Consider the following 23,965-nt stretch of genomic DNA (forward strand, 5'->3'; position numbering starts at 1 on the left):
GCCTCGCTACATCATGGGGTACGCGATGACGAAGTAGTTGAGCTCCGCGTCGATGAGCTTTCTGTACTTCCTGTGGATCTCGCGCAGCGTCCTGTCCTCGTCATTGGTCTCGTACCTGTTTGTGTAAATTCTCACCTGCAGCACAGAGAGCGCACGCGGTGGGGCTGCGCCTCGCGGCACCGCGCCCATCCCAGCCCGGGACACGCGCGGCCGGCCCAAGCCCAGCCGCTGAGGAAGGGAGCTCCAGGTTCCCTCCCGTGAAGCAAACCCCCGGGGCACACACGAGGGGGACGCACCGCCCGGCCGCACGCCTGACCCTGGCGGGAGCAGACGCGCCACCCGCCGCCTGTGCTAGGCCCGGGAGCCGGGGGCCCTACCTTGAGAGTGCGCAGGGAACACTGCCCTTCCTCCTGGCTCTTCAGGATCCGCTCCACAAACTTGACGTCCAGGAAAGCCCAGATCTTGAAGTAGAACAGCTTCCTGCAGGACAAGACCAGGAGGTGCAGCTCCTCGTCCAGGGACTCGTGGTTGTTGTTGAACTCGAACGTCAGTTTCTGGAAAAGCACCAGAGGGGAGACGGGTGGGCGGAGATGCTGGGACCGGCTGGGTCATTCTGCTGCAGCCCCATGGCCCGGCTGACGGTAGTCCCCGGGCCGCAGGGAAGAGACGGGGACATGCGGGTGACTCCATCCAACTTGGCAAGATGCGTCTGGGGTTCAGAGGCCGGGCACCTGGCCAGCCACCGCCCCTCGAGCCCCCTGCTGGTGGTGTTTGTAGCAACGGATATCAATCCCCCAGCCTTCTGTGCGGCCCTTGGGAGGGACAAAACGATCCTGATTTTATAGATGGGGAAGCTGGCCCACCCCTCGGCGCTCCTCAGTGACTCCGTCTGTCTGGTTTGGACTCACTGTTTCCTGTGCTGCTGGGAGGTGGGGGGGCCTGCTGTCCCCCGTGGAGGCCCCTTCTTGCTCAGAGGGGGCACATAGGGGCTTTCCTTGGTTGGCAGCCAACCAGAGACTCCCTGTGTTCCACGCGGAGACGTGAGCTGCCGTCACCCGCCGTGACCCTGGGGGGCCAGGGGACGCTGCTCTTTTAGCCTGGTAGCATTTCCCAGAACCTCGGGTGGACCCAGTGTGTGCCGGCCCTGCCGGGAGCCTCTCCCCTGGGGAAGCCGGTGACCTGAGCGGCGGCCCCTCCCCACCAGCCTCCCAGCCCTCGGGCCCCACCCACCTGCAGAGTGTGCCGGAAGGTGGGCAGGAGATCCGTGAGCGTGGGCCTCATCGACCAGTCGGGGTCACTGAAGTAGCAGCTCCTCAGGCTGAGGCTCCGGACCGGGATCTCCTGCAAGAGGATCCGGACCAGGCGCTCATACTTCATGACCCGCTCAAAGAAGAAGTTCACCTTCAGGTTGGTGGCGTGCCTGGCCAGCTTGGCCCAGGACATGCCCCAGATGACCTGCCCGTGGGGGTCGTGGATGTGGCATTTGATGTTCATGGTCCAGAGGGTCCCAGCGTTGTTCTCACACAGGTTCTCGAGCAGCTCGTCCGAGATGCAGTTGTAGTTGAGCGTCAGGGACGCCAGGCTGTGGAACGTGGCCATGGTCCTGTTGAACTGGGCACTGCTGTACACGGCCAGGTGGTGGCTGAAGTAGTCCTCGATGTTGAGCTGCGACACCGTGCTCTCGCTTCGCAAGTAGCTCAGGGAGTTGAGCACCACGCAGCCCTGCTCCACGGTCAGCCGGGCCCCCTTCAGGTTGAGGTGGTCCAGGTGCTTGCCCACTTTCTTTAAGAAGAAGCTCAAGCTTTTGATGAAGGAGCTCCGGATGCTGTTCCTCCAGACCAGGCGGTCCAGCTCCAGGTGCTGGACGGACAGAGATTTCAGACGGTTGTTGCTCTTGCCCAGACACGACAGGAGGCCTCGCATGGTGACCTGGAACTTCTTGGTCAGAACGGCATTGTAAGGGTTCAGAAATTTGATCTCCAGGTGCTCCAGATAACGACCAAACTTCTTGACATACCAAAGCGCTGACTCGAACTCGGACGCGTGTACCCTGGAGGGCCTCCCACTGAACGTGATGGTCCTGTATCGCCAGAGGTCAGCCGAGAACATCATCTGGTTCCACTTTCTGCAGACCAGGGCGGCTCTGGACCGGTCCCTGTCTCCCAGCCACCAGAAAACACGACGCAGGCACACATCGGGCAGACTGGCCCAGCAGCTCTGGTCTTGGGGCTGGATCAGTTGGCTGTCTTCGTCCATCGAGGAACCGGATGTCCAGAGCAGCTGTGTGGTCGGCAGGGCTTCCAAAAATGAAGAAAAGCAACCCCTCGTTTTCTGTGGGGAATAGAAAGGAAGAACCATTATTTACCAAACGGAAATTAGAGCCAGCCGAGTGAACTCGACATTCCGCGTGGGTGGCAGGCCCTGGGCCGGCGCAGGCGGGGACAGTCATGGATCTGCCTTGCAGGGGAACACCTGCAAAGACTCGGTCCTTGGGGGCCTCCCAGGATCGCACCCAGGACTCAGTTACAGCACAGCGGGAGAAGCGAGAAGGCTCGGGCATGATCGCGGTGCAGGGGGCACAAACGGGGGCTGGCTAATTCTGTCTGGGGAAGGAGGAAGTAGACGGGGTTGCTCAGAGGAGGTGGTACCCGAGTGGGGCTTTGCAGGGTGAGTAGGAGCTGCGAGGCCGACCAGCTTGGCCTGGTGGTGGTAGAGGAGGAACCGAGGCACTGGGCCAGGCAAGGTCAACCTGTCCGGAAGCGATGCGGTCAGTCTTGAGGTACAGAAAGGGCCCTCCAGGGAGGAGGAAGAAGGATGGCCCAGAGTAGAGTTCAGGCTCCGAGCCTGGGGCTAGGGCAGCGAGACTGCAGGAATGGGTGGGTTTGTGGGTTTTTCACAGGACACGATTTGGAAGCTGGATAACGAGGCGGGGAGCACTGGAAGGTCTCTGAGCTGGCCGCTGGATTGCACGTGGTCCCCCTACCAGGCTAGGGAGGCCGGGGCACAGCCAGGCCAACAGCCGCCTGATGCGCCGAGCCCTTGGACTTTCTATAGCCATCTGCCGAAGTCTTCGTGACCTTCTGCTTTCAGTGTTTCCCCGCCTGAAAACTCTCCTTTTTCCCTTTACCACTTCCAAAGCCCCCCGTCTTCAAGATGCAAGCCCTACCACTCCATAACGCTTTCAGTGGCTACGTTACCAAGTGGCCCACGATTACTGTAGCGCATAAAAACGCAGGGCTGGAGGACCTCTGAGAATTATTTCTTTACAGACGGGAACTGAGGCCCAGAGAGGTGAAGGGGCTTGCCTATGGTCACACAGCAGGTTGGTGACAGGTCTCGGGCTGAGGGACACGTTAAGCATAGTTCTCAGTTCAGGACGGACATTTGTGCAAGAGCACTCTTTGTTTTACTCCTTTGATGTCCTCGTCCGCACTGGTGTCCTCGTCACACTGCTGTCCTCATCCGCACTGCTGTCCTCGTCCGCACTGCTGTCCTCGTCCGCACTGGTGTCCTCGTCCGCACTGCTGTCCTCGTCCGCACTGCTGTCCTCGTCCTCACTGGTGTCCTCGTCCGCACTGCTGTCCTCGTCCGCACTGGTGTCCTCGTCCGCACTGGTGTCCTCGTCCGCACTGCTGTCCTCGTCCGCACTGGTGTCCTCGTCCTCACTGGTGTCCTCGTCCGCACTGCTGTCCTCGTCCTCACTGGTGTCCTCGTCCACACTGCTGTCCTCGTCCACACTGCTGTCCTCGTCCTCACTGGTGTCCTCGTCCGCACTGCTGTCCTCGTCCTCACTGGTGTCCTCATCCGCACAGCTGTCCTCGTCCACACTGGTGTCCTCGTCCGCACTGCTGTCCTTGTCACACGCACTGACCTGTTCTGACGTGTCTGATGTGGGTCTGTGCCTGTGCTTGCCAAATGTGTGCTTGATGCTGGTGAGCATCGTCATGTTGCCCTCCATGCCTGCCTCTCCTGGCCGCTCTCCCTGTGACGGACCCCCAGACGCCCCCAGCTCCCACACCACCACAGCGGCCCGAGTGCCCCCAAGCTCCTGTGTGGTGGGCGGGGGTGGTCCTTTGGGGTCTTCGCTGGTGCCTTGCCCTCATCATCCCACACTTTCCCTCCACGCCTCCAGGGGCCTCTCCCATCTCCAGATCCAGACAGCCTTCCCCGTGGGCTGTGGCGGCAGCCTGCCCCCGTCCAGGTCACGGCGTCCACGGGGGTCCCAGAGCCACTGCCCGCCCTGCCACCTTTGCCTTCCCCTCGCGCCCACGTCCGTCCCTCAGGGTAATCTTCGTCCCAGCCTGTGTCACCCCTGAGACACTCTTCTTCTGAGCGGCCCTTTCATACGTAACAAAGGAAGAGGTAGGGTTGTTGCTTCATCCACAGAAGCTGCCGGCGGCCAGGGGCCCCTCAGCACTTAGCATGAAGAGCCAAACCAGTTCCCAAGCTCAACAGAAGCCTTTGCCCGGCAGTCACTGGTCAGAGGAATCATGGGACACGCTAAGCCACGGGGGGTGTCCGAAGAACATATCTGGTAGGCTGGGAAAGCAGTGGCAAGCGGTCCACAAGTCCCTGTCCTTGCTGGCAACGTCTCCCCTCCCCACCTAAACCTGCTGGCCAGCCAGAGGCCCGGGAGCTTAGCGGGCTGGACCCCGGCTGTCAGTCGCTATGGATGACCTTAGGCAAGGTAATTTTCCTTGTGCCTCAGACCCCACATCGCAAACCAGGGATGAAAATGGTGCCCCTCTCAGTGTTGGCAGGGTTAAATGAGCCGCATACGTGGAAGGTGCCAGAACAGCGCCTGGCACATAGCAGATGCTGTACCAGGGTTCGCAGCCAGGAGTAAGTTGATGCCAAGGCATTCTGCAGGATCCCTGTATGGGAGGGGTGGGCACACCCGGTTTACAAATGGGGAAACAGGGGAAGCTGAGGAGGGCTCCCAGCAAACGCCCTACTAAGTGCGGAAGTGGGGTTCGAACCCACCGCAAGGGCGCTCAGGCCCAGTGCTGTCCACCTGCCCCAGAGCTGCCAACCCGGGAAGGAAAGCTAAGCAAGTCCCACCACCCTCGGCCCGGAGGTGCCCGGGGACGCTTGCTTCCAGGAGGAGGCGGAGGGGCCCGTTACCCGCTCGCCGCGCCCCGCTCGCTGCGCCCCGTCTGGGCTGCGGGGACCGCGAGCCGCCTGCCTGCTCCGCGCGCGCCTCCTGCGCTCGGACGCCGACTCCGCGCCCGCCGGGACGCGCGCCCTCGCGGGGGATGAGCGCCGAGGGCGGCCGCCTTTGTGACGCGCCGCCCGCCGCCCGCCGCCCTCCGCGGGCCTCCGCTCGTCCCCCGCCCCCCGGGGTGCGGGGCGCCTGGCCCAAACCTGGGGGCGTCAGAGCCGGCGACCGTGCGTGGAGAGGGCAGGACCGCCCGGCGCGGGGTGTCCCGGAGCCTCGCGGGCCGGGGCGGAGGGCGGAGGAGCCGGGGTGTCGGAGGACCTGGTCCCGGGGTCCCAGGAGGATGGGGGGCCGGGGGGCCGGGGGCCCATGAAGGATCTGCGCTCAGGTGTGCGCGCGCACGCGAGTGTCTGGAGATGGGAGGGGAGGTTCGGGCATGGCAGGGCGCTGGGGGTTGGGGTGGGGGGTGACTGGAGCCCGGGGTCCGGGTGTCCAGGATCCAGGGGTCCGTGGGGGGGGGGTCGCTGGGGGTGGGGAGGGGTAGGTTTGGGCACCAGAGGGAGTGGGGGTACAGCTGACAGGGCGGGGGGAGCTGGGGAGGGGTCGGAGGCCAGGGTCCAGGGCTCTGGGGCTGGGGAGCCAGGAGACCAGGGCGTGGGCAGCGGGGTGTAGGGTCTGGGGGTCTGGAGCCGGGGTCCAGGAGGACCGGAGGTCTGGCGTGTGGGAGGCAGGGGTGCTCGGGGACCTGGGTGCTGGTACTGCAGTTCTGTAGGCAGGGGTGCCTGGGGGACAGGGGTTCCATGGGGGATCCGGGCACAGGGGCAAGAGTGTCTGGGATGGGGGGTTGCTGAGGGGGCTGGGGAGGGTGTTTCTGGGGGCCCGAGGGTCCAGGGTCCAGGGAGCCAGAGCTGGGGGGGGCGGGGGTGCAGTTCCGGGAAGCCAGGAGATAGGTTTGAGCACCAGGGGGAGCAGGGGGGCAGTGTATGATGGGGGGCCAGGGGCCTGGAGTAGGTGGGGCAGGGGAGGAGACTGGGGTCTGGGGTCCAGGGAGCCAGGAGATGGGGAAGGGGGAGCCGGGGCCGAGGCTGCGGCTCGGGGGGTCTGGGGGGCTGGAGCGGGGATCTGGGTCCAGAATCCTGGAGGGCCGAGGGTCCGGGGTCAGAGAGTGGGGGGTGGGGCAGGGCATAGGGGCGTAGTTTGTTTAAGGGGGCCACAATACACAAGTAAATTACATAATATGTTAGAAGTTGATAAATGCCATAGAAAAGAAAACAGTAGAGGAAGGTAAAGGGGTGGGGAACGTGGGGTGGGGAAGAAAGCTGCAATTTTCAATGTGTTGTCAAGGGTCGTCTCCACAAGAAGTCTCATTTGAGCAAAGACTTGAAGGAGATGAGCGTTAGCTTTGGGAATATGGTGGTGGTGGGGGGGTGGCTTCCAGGCAGAAGGAGCAGCCAGTGAAAAGGCCCCAGGGCACGCGAGCTGGAGCAGCCAATGAGATCAGAGAGGTGAGTGGTGGTGGTGGGGGGGCGGGCAGAGAAGATGTTGGTTCAAAGGCCATTGTAAGGATCCCTACTGAGTGAAATGGGGCAGCAGCCTATGCAGACTTGTGAGCCAAGCCACAGCGCAGTCTGACCTCTATTTCTAAAGGATCATGTTGAGGGCTGTGGTGCGAACAGACCATCGGGGCGAGGTTAGAAGTGGGGCACCCATTAGGAGGCTACAGAGATGGGGGCTGGAGGTGATGGTAGTTGCACAGAGTGTCGACAGTGGAGGCAGGAAAAAGTGTTTCCTAATGGACTGGATGTAGGGTTTGAGGGAGAGAGGAGTCAGGAAGAACCTGAGGTTTTGGCCTGCACAACCGGAAGGACAGAGTTGCCATCAACTGAGCTGGGAAAAGCTGGGGCAGAGAGGATCCCATTTGTTACATTTAAGATGTTTATAAAACATGAGGTGACGATGCTGAGTAAGAAAGGATATACGAGTCTGGAGTTTGGGAGAAAAGTCCAGATTGAATTTGGGAGTCTCTGTCTACATAAGGCATTTTTTTAAATCATAAGAGTGGACGAAATTATTGAGACAAGGCTCCCCAAAATTTAAAGTTTGGGGAGCCAGAGAGGGAGAGATCAGTAAGGAAATTGAAAACCAGGAAGAGTATGGAATTCTGGAAGTCAAAAAGTAAGCTGAGGAAAAGAGGTGATGAGCAGCAACGTTAGATGCTTCTCATAAACTGAAGACTGAGAACTGACCGTTGAATTTAGCAATGTGAAGGTCATTGATGATTTTAACAAGGGCAGTTGGCAGGTGCAAAAACCAAATGGGAGTGAGAGCAAGGGTGGGAGAAGACAGTCTCCAGGAGACAAGACAACTTGCTCAAACATTTGTATAAAGGGGGACGGGGAAACAAGCTGGTGGCTAGCAGGAAATGAGATCAAGAGTATTCTTTGTTTTTCTGTTCTCGAGAAATGTTAACATAAAGTAAAAGATCAAGAACCATAAAACCAGGGGTGCCTGGGTGGCTCAGTCGTTAAGCGTCTGCCTTCAGCTCAGGTCATGATCCCAGGGTCCTGGGATCAAGCCCCATGTCGGGCTCTCTGCTCAGCAGAAAGCCTGCTTCTCCCTCTCCCACTCCCCCTGCTTGTGTTCCCTCTCTCGCTGTGTGTCTCTCTGTCAAATAAATAAATAAATAAATCTTTAAAAAAAAAAAGAACCATAAAACCACATGGAATAAATGATTTCCGTCAATTTGCAAATTGAAAAAATAGGGAGAGAAGGCTTCCCCTGAGGGGTGAAGATAACCCCAACAATGTATTTGTTACTATCATCCCTTTAAAAACTTAGCCCAACAAATGTTAGAACATACTGGAGTGAAGTTCGAGACTGGTGTTTCTGTGCATGCAGCTCATTTTACCTCTGCATGTTGTAGGACAGAAAGGGGAGAAGCAATGGGGCAATGACCTTGGATAGGCAAGAAAGATGGGGTGTAGTGCACCAGCCAGATTTGGGAGCAGAGGAAGCCCCTCTGTGGTTCATGGGGGTGGGGCCAAGCAGAGTGTGTGCAGGTGGATGTTGGTACCTGGTGTGTCTGGTGGTGAGTGCTCACTTCTCACGCAGCACTAGGCAGATCATCATCCCCATTTTACTCAAAAGAAGAGAGGCTCAGAGAAGCTACACAGCCTGTAAGTGGCAGAGCAAAACTAAAACCATAGAGTTCCATCTTGATTAGAGTCCTCCCCACCCTCCAAGTAAGTGTATGGGTGTGGACATTGTGACCGGGAGGAGTCAGCTACACTCTTGTTCTCGTGCTCACCAAGTATCTTCTGATTCCAACACGACCACATGTGGGATGGAGTAAGCATCAGCAGTGAGGGCAACAAATATGCAGGTGACTCGAGCTGCTGAGCCCGGGACCCGCGTGGCTGGGGCAGTGCTTCTCAAGCTCGAAGTGCTAGGGATCTCGTGGACCTGCAGTCTCGAGGAGCCTTTCTGGGAGGAGGGCCTGAGAGTCTGCATTTCCAACGAACTCCCAAGCGATCCCGAAGATGCTGGTCCATGGACTGTACCCCAAAAAGCCAGCACTGAAGGGTAAAACAACCCTAATGCCAGTCAACAGACGAACGGATAAAGTGTGGCATGACCCTAAAAAGGCCATAAAAGGGATGAAGTCCTGACACCTGCCACAATGTCGGTGAACCTTGAAAACGTTCCGCCCCACAAAAGGAGCCAGCCACGTAAGACCACGTATCCGACGATTCCATTTGAACAAAATGTCCAGAACGGGCAAATCCACAGAACCAGAAAGCAGATTTGGGGTTGTCAGGGGTTGTCAGAAAATGATAAGACAGGCCCTACGGGGCCAAAAGGGCCACGTCTAGGCAGTGAAGGTTGGGGGTGTTCCCAGGTGGTTGGGGGGGCTCTGGGAGGAGCCGGCACTGGCTCTGTATGCCAAATCAGCCTAAAGCGATCCACTGACATCCTCTTGGAGCAAAGCAAAAATAAGTATGGGAACCTCTAATATCCACGTTCTGTCACACTGGGCCCAGAATCTGCTTTTCTTACCACATTTCTGGTACCCGTAGAAAGTGACAAATTCCTGCTCACCTTATGGTGGAAATACTTCCTTTTTGGGATCATTTGGTTGCAATAACGGCAATAGATTCTGCTTTTAGGAGCTGGAATTTTCTTCCCTGAATAAGCACAGAAACGACACCATAATGGTTGCCCGTGGCTGCGGCTAGGCCAGCCCCCCTGCAGCTCTGTCCACCGCCTTCGTCCATGGTGGTCCTGAGTACGAACGGCCCCAGGCCCGCGTCGCCATGAGCGTCCACACTGCCGGCGTCCTCGGCCACACAGGTAACCCTCGGCCAAATCACCCATGATTTCCCCTACGTGGCCGCAGACGTGCGCCCAGGGCAGCACACGACCGTGATGAGGAGGCGGTTTCCTGGAGCGGGACTGGTTTCCAAGGAGGCCACGGTGCCAGCCGTGTGCCCCCTGGCTGTGCTTTCATCCCAGGACTTCTGAGCTCTGGCAGCAAGCTGGTGCCCCTGTGCATGTCTGGATCGGCGGTGCTGAAGTTGACAAGTCCAGCCGCGCTGGGATGCAGGACGTGGACGCGAGGCTCAAGCATTCCAGTTTCTCATTTGCCGGTTTTGAGCTCGGCCAGATGCTTTAGCAGAGAGGCTTAGGGCACAGGGGATTTTAGGCTCCGCATGCGTTCCCCTGTGGCAATATGACCAGAACCCCACATGAGGAGCAGGGCTACAGGGACAATTGGCCGGGCTATGGGCTTTGGGGTGTCCCCGAAAGTCTAAACTGTCCCGGCGGGCAGGTAGCTGACCGCCCTCCTCTGGGCTTCCACTGAGTTTCACGCTTCCTCCCCGAGCTGGGGCGCCTGCCCGCGGCTTCAGGTGCTCTCACGCCCCGCCCGCCCTGCCCGCCAGCCCCGGAGAGAGCTGCTTCTCACCCGCACACCTCTGAGCCCCTCCTTGCTCCCGCCACCACCCCGGAGGCTTTCTGCCTCTGAGTTTCGTTCCTTGCAGACAGAGAAACAAAACTGAAAGTGCCCCGGCAGCCAGACCCTCTGCTCCAGGGCGGAAGGAGGGTTCCCCCAAATCTCAGCCCAGGCTGCCCCAAGGTTGCTGTGTGGGCGCCCCCAGGAAGCCCCTCGTCACGGCAGCTTCTGACCCAGGACGTCCGGCTTCACCGCCCGGGGCCTCACGTCCCCTTCCAGAAAACTCCCTCCTCCTCCGCAGGGGACAGTGGCCTTGGCCCCGGGACTTCCTGCCCCTGCGCTGGTCCCGAATGGGCTTGGAGAACAGGGTGGTGTGTGCCAAGATGCAGGGCTCAGAGGCACATCCCTGAGCAGCTTGCTGAAGAAGGACAATGGCAGGCCGGTGTCCTGAGTGGCTCTTTCCTCACTTCTGAATCACGACAGGTGCACCTCGCTTCCCTGCGCTTCGCGGACGCTGCGCTGTTTACAGAGTGAAGGTCTGCACGAGGCTACGGGGAGCACGTCTGTCCGCACCGTGTATCCAACCGCGTTTGCTCGCTTCCTGCCCCTGGGTCACATTTTGGTAATTCTCACACTATTTCAAACTTTTCATTCTTATGTTTTTGAAGTGATGGGGTCTGTGATCAGTGATCAGGACTCGCTAAAAGCTCAGAGGATGGCGAGCATGTTTCAGCAATAAAGTACTTTTATTTTTTATTTTTATTTTTTTAAAGATTTTATTTATCTGAGAGAGAGTGGGAGAGAGCATAAGCAGGGGTGGGGTGCAGAGGGAGAGGGAGAAGCAGGCTCCCCGCCGAGCAGGGAGCCCGATGCGGGACTGGATCCCAGGACCCCGAGATCACGACCTGAGCCGAAGGCAGACGCTCAACCGACTGAGCCACCCAGGCGCCCCGTAACGTATATTTAAATAAAGGTGTGTACATTGTTTTAATAGACACAACACTCTTGCACACTTTATAGATGACAATGTGGTGTAAATGTAACTCGTACATGCTCGGGAAGCCAAAGTATTCCTGTCACTCACTCTATTGTGATGCTCGCTTTTTTGGGGTGGTCTGGAGTGAAAGCATGTCCCCGAGGTGCAAACGCTACGTTGGCGCTGACCAGCCAAGAGGCAACAAGGAAGGTTCTCTGTCATCATCCCGGCTTCAGAGAAAGAAACCGAGGCAGGTGGCGAGGGAGCGGGGGTGTCCTACCGTCCACAGGCGGCACAGTCAGACTCTGAACCCAGGCCAGGTGGCCCTGGCTGGTCTCTCCGCGGACGGCTGGAGGGCAGGGAGGTCTGGGTTTGAATCCTGCGAGTGCACTCGGCTGCCAGGTGATCACCTTCGCTTTTTGGCTTCTGTCTCCTCATTTCTTTGGACTCAACTGGGGACGTGGGGGACGTTAGTCCAGGTGCCCCCAGAAATTGTGTGCAAAGTTGCTTTCTTGTGAGTGTGTGCCTTTTCTCGAGGACGAGTGAACATTTTTGGTGGAGTGCACACCCAGTTACTAACGACACGACTGAGTGACCCAAAAGATTTGAGAAATCAAGTTCTGTTAAGGCATCACGTCCAAAATTACACCTGCCTCATTGAATCAAGAGAATAGCAAACACTCGTGTGTCCACTTGTGATCTTCCCACAGGGAGAAGCAGGATACAATTGGTTAGACAAGTGGAAATGATGCAAATAATTGCAACTCCATTAGAAACATTTGGATATTATATACTTCATGTTGATTTCTTTAGGGCATTTTATATGCATTTCTCTTTCCCAGAATTTTGTTCATAAAAAATTAAGCCCATCGGTAATGAGCTTCACTATTTATATTTACCTTTATGGTTTATAAACACAATGAAGATACTACTGTATAGCTGGAGAATTTGAATGTGGTTGCATATCTGTCTAGACATTTTAATTTATTTCACTGTTAGCGCACTGTATGCGTAACTCCACAATAACAGCTTTTTGCTAGAACATGCAGCTTGTCCTGATGTCCGGAAGTCAGGAATCAAACAGGGGTCTCTCTCTGGGGCAAGGGTGGGTACTAACGACTTAAAGCGCATGGCCACACATGGGCTCTTGGCACTGAGATGGGGGGACAGATGCTCCTAAACTCATCCACACTCTGGAATCACGTGGGGAGCCAGGGAAATCCACTGCTGCCGCCCAACCCCAGTGAGTGTGATTTCCCTGGTCGGGCACGTGGCCCAGACTGTGGAGTCTCTGAAAGGTCCCTGGGGTCCTAAGCGGGAAGTGGGGCCCCGCGGGCATCGGAGGGAAGGCTGACTCTCAGTCCTGGGGCCGGCGCTCTGTCCTTTCCATCTGAGGAAGAGGAAGATGGGGCAGATGAGCTCACTGAAGAGTCTGGAGATGCAGATGTGCAGCGACGGGACAGACACTTGGTCCTCGTGGAAGAAAGATGGGCTGGGTTGCCACAGCGGGGACGGCCAGGTCAGAGGGCGCAGGTCCCCCTCACCACCCTGTCCCCCAGGATGAACCTGTGGGACGGAGGGGAGCCGGCCCCGGGGCTGAGGCTGGGGCAGGGGGTCTGGGATGCGGCGAGCACCCGGCTCTCCCGTCCCCTGTGGGCGAGCGTGCAGGAAAGCCCCCTGAGCCCAGGTGTGTGCTGGCTTCACCTGGAGAGAAGGGGAGGCGGCCCGCAGGACGGGGCCTCGGGGAGGCAGGCGGGCCGGGACGTGAGGCGGCCCACCTCCCCCCACGCTCACTTGGGAGACCCCTCCTCGTGCGGACCCCTGGGGTCTCAGAGCTGTCCCCGGCCCCGAGCGACAAGCAGCGGCACCAGGGAGCTGGAGGGTTCTGGCGAGTCTGCAGATGGGCCGGGAGCGGCCGCTCTGAGGAGGATGACGGGATGGGACTCCAGCCTCCTGCCGGACTCTTCAGTTCGGGCACCGAACCAGCCACGAGCACCAACACGTCTCCCACGGCCCCGGCGTGCACAGCGCCTTTCCCAGCTGCTCGGCTGTACGGAGTAAAGCCCCATTTCCCAGCTACAGAAACCGAGGCACAGAGAGGTTGTGCAATTTGCCCGAGGTCGCACCGTGACTGTCAGAGCTGCTGTTCAAACGAGGTTGATGGGACTCCGGGACCTAGGTGCTTCAGCAAGACACGACCCACCTTATTGGACACGGGGCAGGGGCTCCGGGCCAGGAGGGACCCGGGTTGGCCTCCTGGTTCTTTCCACTTCAGTCGGTGCTGCTCACTCCTGCCACTGTGAAGACTGACAATAATGAAGAAGCTGAGCTTCTTCTCAGCTCGATTGGCACTGAGATGGTCAGTGCCCATGGTCTCGATTCTCCTGCCAGGACCCCGGGACGGAGGGGCGGCCAGGAAGGAAAAGAGGGGGATGTGGGGAGGCCTCCGGAGGACAAGGGGCAGTGGGGGAGGGCTGACCTGGAAATGACCAGGTCATTTCTCGTCTATATCCTCATTTTCTTCCAGGATGTTCCCTCTGTGGACTGTCCCACCCCAGCCCCATCCCGTCCCTTCCAGAACGACTCCTATGTTACGGCTGGTAGAGGACCAACGTCCCTTGTCCCTGTGTGTGGTTAGCCGCTTGTCTATCCGCGTGAGTGACCGGAGACTCACCCCGTCTTCCGTTGGGCTGCCGACCAGTCCCTTCCGCCAGAGGGACCCGCGCATGGTGCCTGGGAGGCCCTGGAGCCAGCGTGGCCTGGTGGCAGCAGCTGGTCAGGCGTTGGCCGTCCTGAACCAACCTGCAGGGTCTGCGTCCGAGGTAATTAGAGCAGAAGTTAGGAGCCCCTCCCAGAACCCAGCAGCATGGCCATTTCCCTTTGATTTTAAACAGAACTGACAATTCTATCACTAAAGCACAAACGCTTTCATTTTTAAAAAGGCTGGAATATTACGGATGAAGCCAGGTTTCTTTTTGGCCACCGCGCCGGCTCCCAAGCCATTGCTGTTTTTACAGTGTGGAAGCGGGCACGTTCGGGGGCCTGGAGCCTGTCCTCATTCCCACCACGACAGGAGGCAGAGCTGTGGGAGTGCATGATTGCATTGTTCAGCCAGCCGCCCTTGGCTGGTCCCCAACCCTCCCCAGCCCCATCCCATAAAACCCCCGAGAAATGCCCCGTGTGAGCTCAGAACTCCTCTCCGGGCCACTGTAGCTACCCGTGGCCACTGTCCCGCCAACCTGGGACCGGAGGGTGTCTGGGCTGTCACAGGAGCCAGTCTTCGGAGCCTTACCTTTCACCAGGAGCAGGGAAAGGGGCGAGCGCCAACTCTGGGCTGGTCTGCAAACAGGAAGGACAACACATACCTGGATGCATGGTTTTGAAACGAGAGACTGCGTGTGAAAGGTGTCCGAGGTCATGGGAGATGGGAGGGGACACCCCAGGAAGAGGGTTTCAGCAGTCGACTTCGAGAACCATCTTAGCTAGGCGTCGTTCCCTCAAGGGATCGCTTTGCTCAGGACGATGAAGTCATGGCAGAGGTATTTCACTTCCCAGACAGAAATTACACGGTGCCGTTGTGCATACTTCTCGGTGGTGCCTTGGGAAGGATCCTGTGGTCAGAGTGGACCTGAGTCCCGGGAGACATGATCATCAAGATTGCTGTCTCCCCAAGGGCCGTGTGTTTGGGTGGGAGTTTGTCCATCAGACCACATGCAATTGCATCAAATGAGTAGTCTCTGGAGGGACTTCAAGGCCCGGAATATCTGTGTTTGTGTCTGGGGCAGACTCCGGGCCCGGCTGGGCGGCAAAGTCAGGGGATGCCCTGCTGGCTCCTGCTTGGCTGGCGTGCGAAGGAGGGAAGCATATCATTAAGCTCCCGGGTGAGAGGCAGCGGCTCCAGGCGTCCCGTCTGCACCGTGGCCCCCGAGCCTCCCCTCCCGTCCTTCTGTCTGAGGTCCGTTTTCACACACTCATTAAAGCACCTGCTCGCCAGCCTCCCCCGGCCCGATCAGCAGCCACAGCTCCCCTCCTTGTCCCCACACGGACGTTTTCCCGGAGCCCCAGAGGGGGCGTCTCAGGGTCAGTGTTCGGAGGCCCTTGATCTCAATCACAGAATGGCCACCCTAGCAGCTGCCAAAGGCTGGGTCAGGGGACACAGGACAAATGACCACGCACATCGAATCTTTGTCACTTGTCACTTGTCTGGGGGTGAAAGAGAAAAAAATCATGCCCTGGGCATCTCTTAATTATCCGGAATAGGTGCACTTACTGTGCATGAGCCAAATGTCGGGAAAAAGATAAGGTGGGCACCAGGCCGAGTTGGCAGGATATGATGTTACAGAGCAGAGGGCCCAGTCGGGGGTGAATTATTCCCCGATCCCAGTTTGCTTTTCAAGATACAGTAGACAGAGGATAGGCCACTGTATTTTCCACTTTATTTTATTTATTAATTTATTATAGCCAAATGGCCCATAAGCACCTGGTTCAGGGACGATACTCTCCAATAAAATCAAGTCTCTGCTCTCAGAGAGCTCACAGGCTGCAGAAGCGAAGCCTGAAGGAAAGGAATGCGCTTGAGCTTTGTAAATACGGAGATGTAATCTCACCGCGGAGGTGAGAGGGGTGTGACCCGAGTCAGCGGGGCAGTCAGGTCGGGCTGACCTGGTCGGGTCTGTGCGTGCAAGCGTGTCTGTGTGTGTGTGTGTGTGCACGCGGGCACGCTGGGGGGGCTGGGGGGGCTGGGAGGGGACTAGGGCAGGGCACTCGGGCAGGTCCACACCAGGCTGGAAAACACCGCCCCGTGGCAGGGAGTCTGTGTCGGGGGAGAGAGAGGGAGGCCCACACAGTTGTGAGAACTTCACAGATGTGGTTAAGTTAAGGGCGTGGGGATGGGAGATGCTCCTGGGTCCTGGGGGGCGGCTACAGATAATCACAGGTGTTCCTGAGAGATTTGATGAGACAGGTGTGTCCTTGGTCACACGTGGTGACCAAGGAGAGAGATTCGGAGACGCCGCTGCTGGAGCTGGGAGCAGCCCCGGGGACAGGACGAGGCGGGGACATGGGCCCCCAGAGCCCCCGGGGGTGCAGCCCCGCTCACACTGCTGACCTCCAGAACCAAAGAGAGCAAATGTTCTGTTGTTTTCAACGACGAATTCTCCGGTGACTTGTTACAGCACCCACAGGAAACGAATACAGTTATAATATACATTTTTGATTTTCCTTGGACTAATTAGGGCTGGCATTGTGTCACTTCACGTTAAAGGCCGGGCCGAGCAGCCCTGTAGGACTGTTTGCGTCCCTGCCCTCCCCTCCCGCGTCCCCGACTTGTCAGAGCATCACACGGACGCCGCAAACCCTACCTGTCTCTGGGTACGTGCGCCACCGTGACAAACGACCAAAACGGGCCGAATGGAGATTTGTTTCTCAGAGTTGTGGAGGGTGGACGTGCCGGCTCGATGGCGTCCTGGTGAGGCCGCTCTTCCTGCCTCCTTGCTGGGGGCTCAGGTGGCCTTTTCTTGGTGTGTGCGTGTGGGGGGAGAGCTCTCTCTTCCTCTCCTTATAAGGCTACAAATCTATTGCATTAAGACCCTACCCGTATGACCCCATCATCTCCTAAGAGCCCCTTCTCCGAATACTGTCTCAGCAGGGGGCTAGAGCTTCAACCGATGAATTTGGGAGGAAAGAGTCCAATCCATAGCTCCACCCGACAACATCGTTAAATTTTGCTTTTGATGGCCATATGAATCCTAAAACATCAAGAGGAAAAAGAGGAGTCGTTGGCCATTCCTTTCAACCTAAGGCATTTTATTTATTTTGTAGTGCAGGTCTTGTGGCGATGAATTCCTTCAGTTTTCTTTTATCTGGAAGTGCCTTCACTTGGACTCAGTTCTTCTTTTAAAGATTTATTTATTTATTTGAGAGAGAGAGAAAGAGAGCGAGTGGGGAGGGAGAGAGAGAATCTCTAGCAGAGACCCCGATGAGCGCGGAGCCCGACGCGGGGCTCGATCCCACAACCCTGAGATCATGACCTGAGCCGAAATCAAGAGTCAGAGGCTGAACCTACTGAGCCGCCCAGGCTCCCTATCTCGATCCATTGCATGTTGAATTCTGGGTTGACAGGTGTTTTTTCTTTCAGTACATTGAAAATGTGGTCTTCCCTGCGCAGAATCTGGTGAGAAGTGTGAGATCGTTTGAATTGTTGCTCCCCGTATGCAGTCTTTCATTTTCCTCTGGCTCTTATCCACAGTTTCTCCTTATCTTTGATTCGCAGCAATTTGATAATTATGCCTAGGTATCGTTTTCTTCATATTTATCCTGTTGGGGGTTTGCCCAGCTTCTTGCATCTTTACATTTATGTCTTTTGCCAATTCTGGAAAGTTTCAGTCATTTTTGACAAATTTTTTCTGCCCCATTCTTTCTTCTTTTAGTTCTCTGATTAAATGTTCGTTAGCTACCGCACCCCCCGCCCCCACCAACTCTCCGGGGTTCTGCTCTGCCCTCTTCCTCTCTGGCTTTCAGATGGGATGATTTCTATTCCTCTAGCTTCGAGTTCGATGACTTCCCTCTGCACCTCCTGTCTGCTGTTAATTTTTAATTTCAGATATTGTATTTCTCAATTTTTAGAATTTTCACTTATTTTTTTAAAATAGTTTTTATTTATCTGCTGAGATTTCCTATCTGCTTATCCTTTACAGACAGTTTTCCTTAGGTAGCCATTAAGCATGGTTACAATAGCTGTTTTCAAAACCTCTACTGATTGCCTTTGGGTCTCCTTGGGGTTGGATTCTACGGATATGCTTTCTTCTGAGAGTGGGTCCCACCTGCCGGCTTCTTTGTTGAGGAGCAACTTGGGACCGAATCTTGGACACTGTGGCTATTGTGTTTAGAGATTCTGGATTCTGTGATACTGTCTGAAAAGCACCACTTTGTTGTTGTTGTTTTTATCAGGCAATTAACTGATTGGAAGCAAATGCAGACGTCAAATCTCAAATTCCAGTGCAGATTTTCATGTGTGGCTGTTTAAATGCGCCTCCTGTCTGCAGTTCAGGGTCATCCGGGGATTTGGGGCAGAGTTTATTTGCAGAACTTAAGGCTCCTTCTCTCTCACACTCTCCTCGCACAGATTCCCCCGTCACTTTCCAGCTGGAGTGGTTGTTCTCTGGTCCCCTGGGCCAGAGGGACTGGAATTCCTCCCGGCTTTAGGCGGCCTGCCCGTCCTGAACGCTTTGAGAATGGAAATCCCCCTGGTTCCCTTCTCCCGGGTGCTAACTGATGTCGGGCTTCGCCTGGATGTGGGTGGTACTATTGTTGCTTTCCCTGCAGTGCCTTCAGGTAGGTTTTAAAAAAAGGTTATTATTTTTTATTTTTCCCAGAATCTGTAGTTAATACATTTAAGAACGGCCGTCCCATCGATCGCCTGGCCGTATTGGAAGTGGGGATGCCCTTGCTTCTGTCTTGAGGTCTCCACAACCATTGTCTTGTTCCTTTTCTAAATTAATAATTTCATTATATATTAGTGTTTTTCGCTTATTTTTACTGAAGTATAGTAGACACACAATTGGCTCCAGGTGCACAACACAGTGATTCGACGTCTGGGTTGTACCTTGCTCCCCCCACCGCCCCGTGTGGCTGCCACCTGCCACCACATGACACCATCAGGATACCCGGGACTGTAATCCCTACGCTGTGCCTTCCATCCCATGACGGCAAGTCTGGGCCTCCCTCTCCCTCCTCCCCGCTGGCAATCATCAGTTTGTTCTCTGTATCCGCAGGTCTGATTCTGCTCTTCGCTTGTTTGTTCATTTGATTCCACATATGAGTGAAATGCTACGGTGTTTGTCTTTCTCTGACTTACTTTGCTTCACATCATACCCTCAAGATCGATCCAGGTTGTTGCAAATGGCAAGATCCCATTCCTTTTTATGGCCGAGTAACGTCCCCTTGGGTATATGCACTACCTCATCTTCTTTATCTGCTCATCTACCCATGGACACTTGGGTCACTTCCCCATCTTGGCTGATGTAGATAATGCAGCAGTAAACACAGGGGTGCACATATTTCTTCGAGTTAGGGTTTTCATTTTCTCTGGGTAAATACCCAGTAGTGGGGTTGCTGGTGCCGCTGCCCCAATCCCTCACACCGCTCCAGCCGAGCTGACCTCCTCGCTGTTGGGTGAGCTATTTACGCACGCTCCCACGACAGGAGGCCGGTCACTCCGCCTGGAAGCCTCCCACCCCTGGAATTTGCCCGGGCAGCTCCTTCACTTCGCTCAGTGAGGTCTTTCCGGGCCACCCCATAGAACATGTCTGCTTCATTCTGCGATATTTCTTATTTTACTTCTGTCCAGGCTTTCCTCCTCGTTATACTATATATTTGCTTTATTTTTTATCTATCGTTCATCAAGCAGACTCTAGCCCCACGAAGGAAGGTATTTTTGTCGGCCTGTTCCCTCTTACAACTGCAGTGACTGGGGCTTTGCTTGGGGCGTATCAGGCTCTCAGTAAAAACTTAGAGGGTGAGCGCATGTTCCCGGCCGTACCCCACATGCAAGCACGTTTGTTTCTGCCAAGTCAGCTATGCTTTCTCTGTCATTCAAAACTGCTTTGTCTTCTCTTCTCCTCCCCTATGGGTACTTGTGGGTTCATGTTTTTTTTATCTTGTTTCTATCATTTTAACAGGATTTGAAGAAGGTACAGAATTAAATGCCTGTGTTCAAGTAGCCATATTGAACCAGAAATCCAAGTGATTCATCCCAGTCCTTCTACACAGTATTTTTCTTAGCTTGTTTGGAAACATTCCATTCTCCTAATAATTTGAATACTGATTTAACCAAAATGCTGATGTACTATACTGACAAGATATGGGGAAGGAGAGGAGAAATGGGTGGGCACAACGTGGCAGGGTTGGTGTTGGGCTGAACACTCATCTTTTATGATAGAAAGTCAGCAAATAGTTCCTGGAATTAGGAAGTCACAAAGTAGAAGTTTAGTCGTTTTATGTAGAAATACAGAGGGATGGACTAGAGGACAAGTGCCGGGACGTCTGTTGTATGTGCTGCTGGGGAATGGGCAGAGGCTCGTGGAGGGCACTGACTTGTGTTGAAATCATCTGCTTTGTGCTGCTGAGCGTTGTTTAGTTCCTTCCTGGGGACCTCTCAGCCCTCCATGGTGGTACGCAGGGGCCTGGGAGAGCAGCAGGGACTGCACGCATTTTGGGGTAAATACCTAGTAGTGAAATTCCTGGGATGCCCAGGAATGCCCAGAGTAGAAATGTCATTAGGAGAATGAACTGTCATCCTTCATACTGGGGACACCTGCAGGGACGTTGGGGCATTGATGGGAAAAGCATTTTACTAACTTTTCTAAGCAGAGACTTGACCTTTCAGGTTACCTTTCGATTTTAAATAAAATTTGGTCTTTCTAGGGGCTCCTGGCTACCTCAGTTGGTGGTACACATGACTCTTCTTTTAAAAAATTTATTTTGGGGCACCTGGGTGGCTCAGTCGTTAAGCGTCTGCCTTCGGCTCAGGTCATGATCCCAGGGTCCTGGGATCGAGCCCCGCATCAGGCTCCCTGCTCGGCGGGGACCCTGTTTCTCCCTCTCTCACCCACCGTGCTTGTGTTCCCTCTCTCGCTGTGTCTCTCTCTGTCAAATAAATAAATAAATAAATCTTTAAAAAATTTATTTAAATTCAATTACTTAACATATAATGTATTATTAGTCTCAGAGGTAGGTCAGTGATTCATCAGTTGCATAGAACACCCAGTGCCCATTGCATCACATGCCCTCCTTCATGCCGGTCACTAGTTACCCCATCCCCCATCCACCTCCCCTTCTGTAACCCTCAGTTTGTTTCCTATGATTAAGAGTCTCTTATGGTTTGTCTCCCTCTCTGGTTTCATCTTGTCTTATTTTTTCCTCTCCTCCTCTATGATCCTCTGTTTTGTTTCTTAACTTCCACATATGTGTGAGATCATATGATACTTGTCTTTCTCTGATTGACTTATTTTGCTTAGCATAATACCCTCTAGTTCTATCCATGTCGATGTAAATGGCAAGATTTCACGGCTGAGTAGTATTCCATTATATATATTTATATACTATATATAATATATACACACACCACATCTTCTTTATCCATTCATCTGTTCATGGACATCTTGAGTCTTTCCATAGTTTGGCTATTGTGGACATTGCTGCTATAAACATTGGGGTGCATGTACCCCTTCGTATCACTACATTTGTATCTTTGGGGTAAATACCTAGTAGTGCAATTGCTGGGTCATAGGGTAGCTCTATTTTTAACTTTTTGAGGAACATCCACACTGTTTTCCAGAGTGGCGGCACCAGCTTGCATTCCCACCAATAATATAAAAGGGTTCCCCTTTCTCCGCATCCCCGCCAACACTTGTTGTTTCCTGTCTTGTTAATTTTAGCCATTCTGACTGGTGTGAGGTGGTATCTCATTGTGGTTTTGATCCGTATTTCCCTGATGCTGAGTGATATTGTACATTTTTTTTCATGTGTCTTTTGGCCATTTGGATGTCTTCTTTGCAGAAATGTCTGTTCGTGTCTTCTGCCCATTTCGTGATTGGATTATTCTTTGGGTGTTGAGTTTGATAAGTTCTTTATAGATTTTGGATACTAGCCCTTTATCTGATATGTCATTTGCAAATATCTTCTCCCCTTCTGTCGGTTGTCTTTTGGTTTTGTTGACTGTTACCTTTGCTGTGCAAAAGCTTTTTATCTTGATGAAGTCCCAATAGTTCATTTTTGCCCTTGCTTCCCTTGCCTTTGGAGACGTGCCTAGCAAGAAGTTGCTGTGGCTGAGGTCGAAGAGGTTGCTTCCTGTGTTTGCCTCAAGGATTTTGACGGACTCCTGTCTCACATTTAGGTCTTTCATCCATATTTTTGTGTGTGGTGTAAGGAAATGGTCCAGTTTCATTCTTCTGCATGTGGCTGTCCAATTTTCCCAACACCATTTGTTGAAGAGACTGTCTTTTTTCCATTGGACATTCCTTCCTGCTTTGTCAGAGATTAGTTGACCATAGAGTTGAGGGTCCATTTCTGGGCTCTCTATTCTGTTCCATCGATCTATGTGTCTGTTTTTGTACCAGTACCATACTGTTTTGATGACTACAGCTTTGTAATGCAGCTTGAAGTCTGGAATTGTGATGCCAACAGCTTTGCTTTTCTTTTTCAACATTCCTCCGGCTATTCAGGGCCTTTTGTAGTTCCATACTAATTTTAGGATTATTTGTTCCAGCTCTGTGAAAAATGCTGGTGTTATTTTGATGGGGATTGCATTGAATGTGTAGATTGCTCTGGGCAGCATAGACATTTTAACAGTATTTGTTCTTCCAATCCATGAGCATGGAATATTTTTCCATTTTGTGTCTTCCTCAATTTCTTTCATAGGTGTTCTGTAGTTTGTAGAGTACAGATCATTTACCTCTTTGGTTAGGTTTATTCCCAGGTATGCTATGGTTTTGGGGGGATGTACAATTCTTGATCTCAGGGTGGTGAGTTCGAGCCTGATGTCGAGCATAGAGCCTACTTAAAAAATTTTGAACTTCCTATAAACTAAATTATTTTTGAACTAATCTCACTTATTTCATATAAAATGTGAAAATTGTGAATATTTAAAAATATCAAACAAACAAAAAATCTGTTCACTCACTACTCAACTTTAGAAAGAAAATATTTGGAACAACAGCTGAAGTCGCCTGTCTCCTTGCTCCTCATATGTAACTGTATATAACCACTCTTCTGGATTTGGAGTTTATTATTCCCTTTCATGGCTTTTGTTTTTTTCTTATTTTTTGAAAAAGATTTTATTTATTTGAGGAGGAGAGAGCATGAGCAGAGGGAGGGGCAGAGGCAGAGGGAGAAGCAGATTCCCCGCTGAGCAGGGAGCCTGATGCAGGACTCGGTCCCCTGAGATCAGGACCCGAGCTGAAGGCAGATGCTTAACCTACTGAGCCACCCAGGCACCCCGCTTGCCCAGCTTTTAAACATTTACTTCATATGCATGGGCCTGGAAACAATGTAAAATGTTGTTTTTGCATGTTGCTAATCCTTGCATAAATGGAGTTAAAATGTATATATTTCTACTGCTTACTTCCCCCTCAGCCTTATGAGATTTATCCACATTCAAACATACAGCTCTGGTTCACTCATTTTAATTGCTGAAAGACAGCTAATTGTATGGCTATGTATGTCTCAAGCTGTTAAATCATTCTCCTGGGAATTAGGATTTAGGACTTCCTTTTTTTTTTTTTTTTTTTTGGTCATGGGAAACAGTATCATAATGAAAGTCTTCAAAAGAACGAGATTTTTGCAAAGATACTTTCTGAAACAAGGAGGGAACACTATAACAAAACACTATACCAAGAACAGAAACGCATTCTTGGAAATTAAAAATGTGATAGAAGAAATAAAAAACTACTCAATAGAAATCTTGGAAGGTAAAGTTGAGGAAAATGGAAAGGAAGAAACAAAGAAATAATTTAAAAAAATTTTTAAACGTTTTATTTATTTATTTGAGATAGAGCACGCTGGCACAGGTGGGGGAGGGGGGACAAAGGAAAAAGCAGACTCCCCAGTTGAGCAGAAAGCCCAACACAGGGCCCGAACCCAGGACCCTGGATCATGACCTGAGCTGAAGCAGACACTCAACTGAGCCACCCAGGCGTCCTTCAAAGAAATAATTTAACAAAAATTTCTAGAATGAAAGGACATCAGTTTGCCAAGCTTCCAAGTGCTCAACACACACACACACACACACACACAGAATACCGACCAGAAGGCACTTGATGCAAGATTTCAGAGCACCGGGGTCAAGAAGAGCTCCTGTTGGTTTCCAGAGAGGAAAAGTACA

At 53.7% G+C, this 23,965-nt stretch overlaps 1 protein-coding gene across 1 annotated transcript; it reads right to left on the reverse strand.

Moving 5' to 3' along the window:
• Window positions 1-6: 6 nt before the first annotated feature.
• FBXO39 (F-box protein 39) lies at window positions 7-2,315 on the reverse strand. Its single transcript, XM_045888179.2, has 3 exons — window positions 1,231-2,315; window positions 378-554; window positions 7-135 (listed from the first exon to the last, which is right to left on the reverse strand). The coding sequence occupies exons 1-3, from the start codon at window positions 2,254-2,256 to the stop codon at window positions 7-9; spliced, it is 1,332 nt and encodes a 443-aa protein (XP_045744135.1). The 5' UTR covers window positions 2,257-2,315.
• Between the last annotated feature and the right edge of the window lie 21,650 nt (window positions 2,316-23,965).

The sequence above is a fragment of the Mirounga angustirostris genome, unplaced genomic scaffold (genome assembly GCF_029215605.1).
Source record: "Mirounga angustirostris isolate CCGP_5_RB_7025 unplaced genomic scaffold, mMirAng1.0.hap1 SCAF_17, whole genome shotgun sequence".
In the NCBI taxonomy this organism is placed as follows: Eukaryota; Metazoa; Chordata; class Mammalia; order Carnivora; family Phocidae; genus Mirounga; species Mirounga angustirostris.

What these genes read in the sequence shown, in the direction of transcription:
- FBXO39 (XM_045888179.2), bottom strand. Translation starts at nt 2,256, where the DNA reads ATGGACGAAGACAGCCAACTGATCCAGCCCCAAGACCAGAGCTGCTGG. An exon ending in CCTTCCGGCACACTCTGCAG is followed by an intron (nt 555 to 1,230) that starts GTGGGTGGGGCC and finishes GTGCTTTTCCAG; the next exon opens with AAACTGACGTTCGAGTTCAA. An exon ending in GTTCCCTGCGCACTCTCAAG is followed by an intron (nt 136 to 377) that starts GTAGGGCCCCCG and finishes TCTGTGCTGCAG; the next exon opens with GTGAGAATTTACACAAACAG.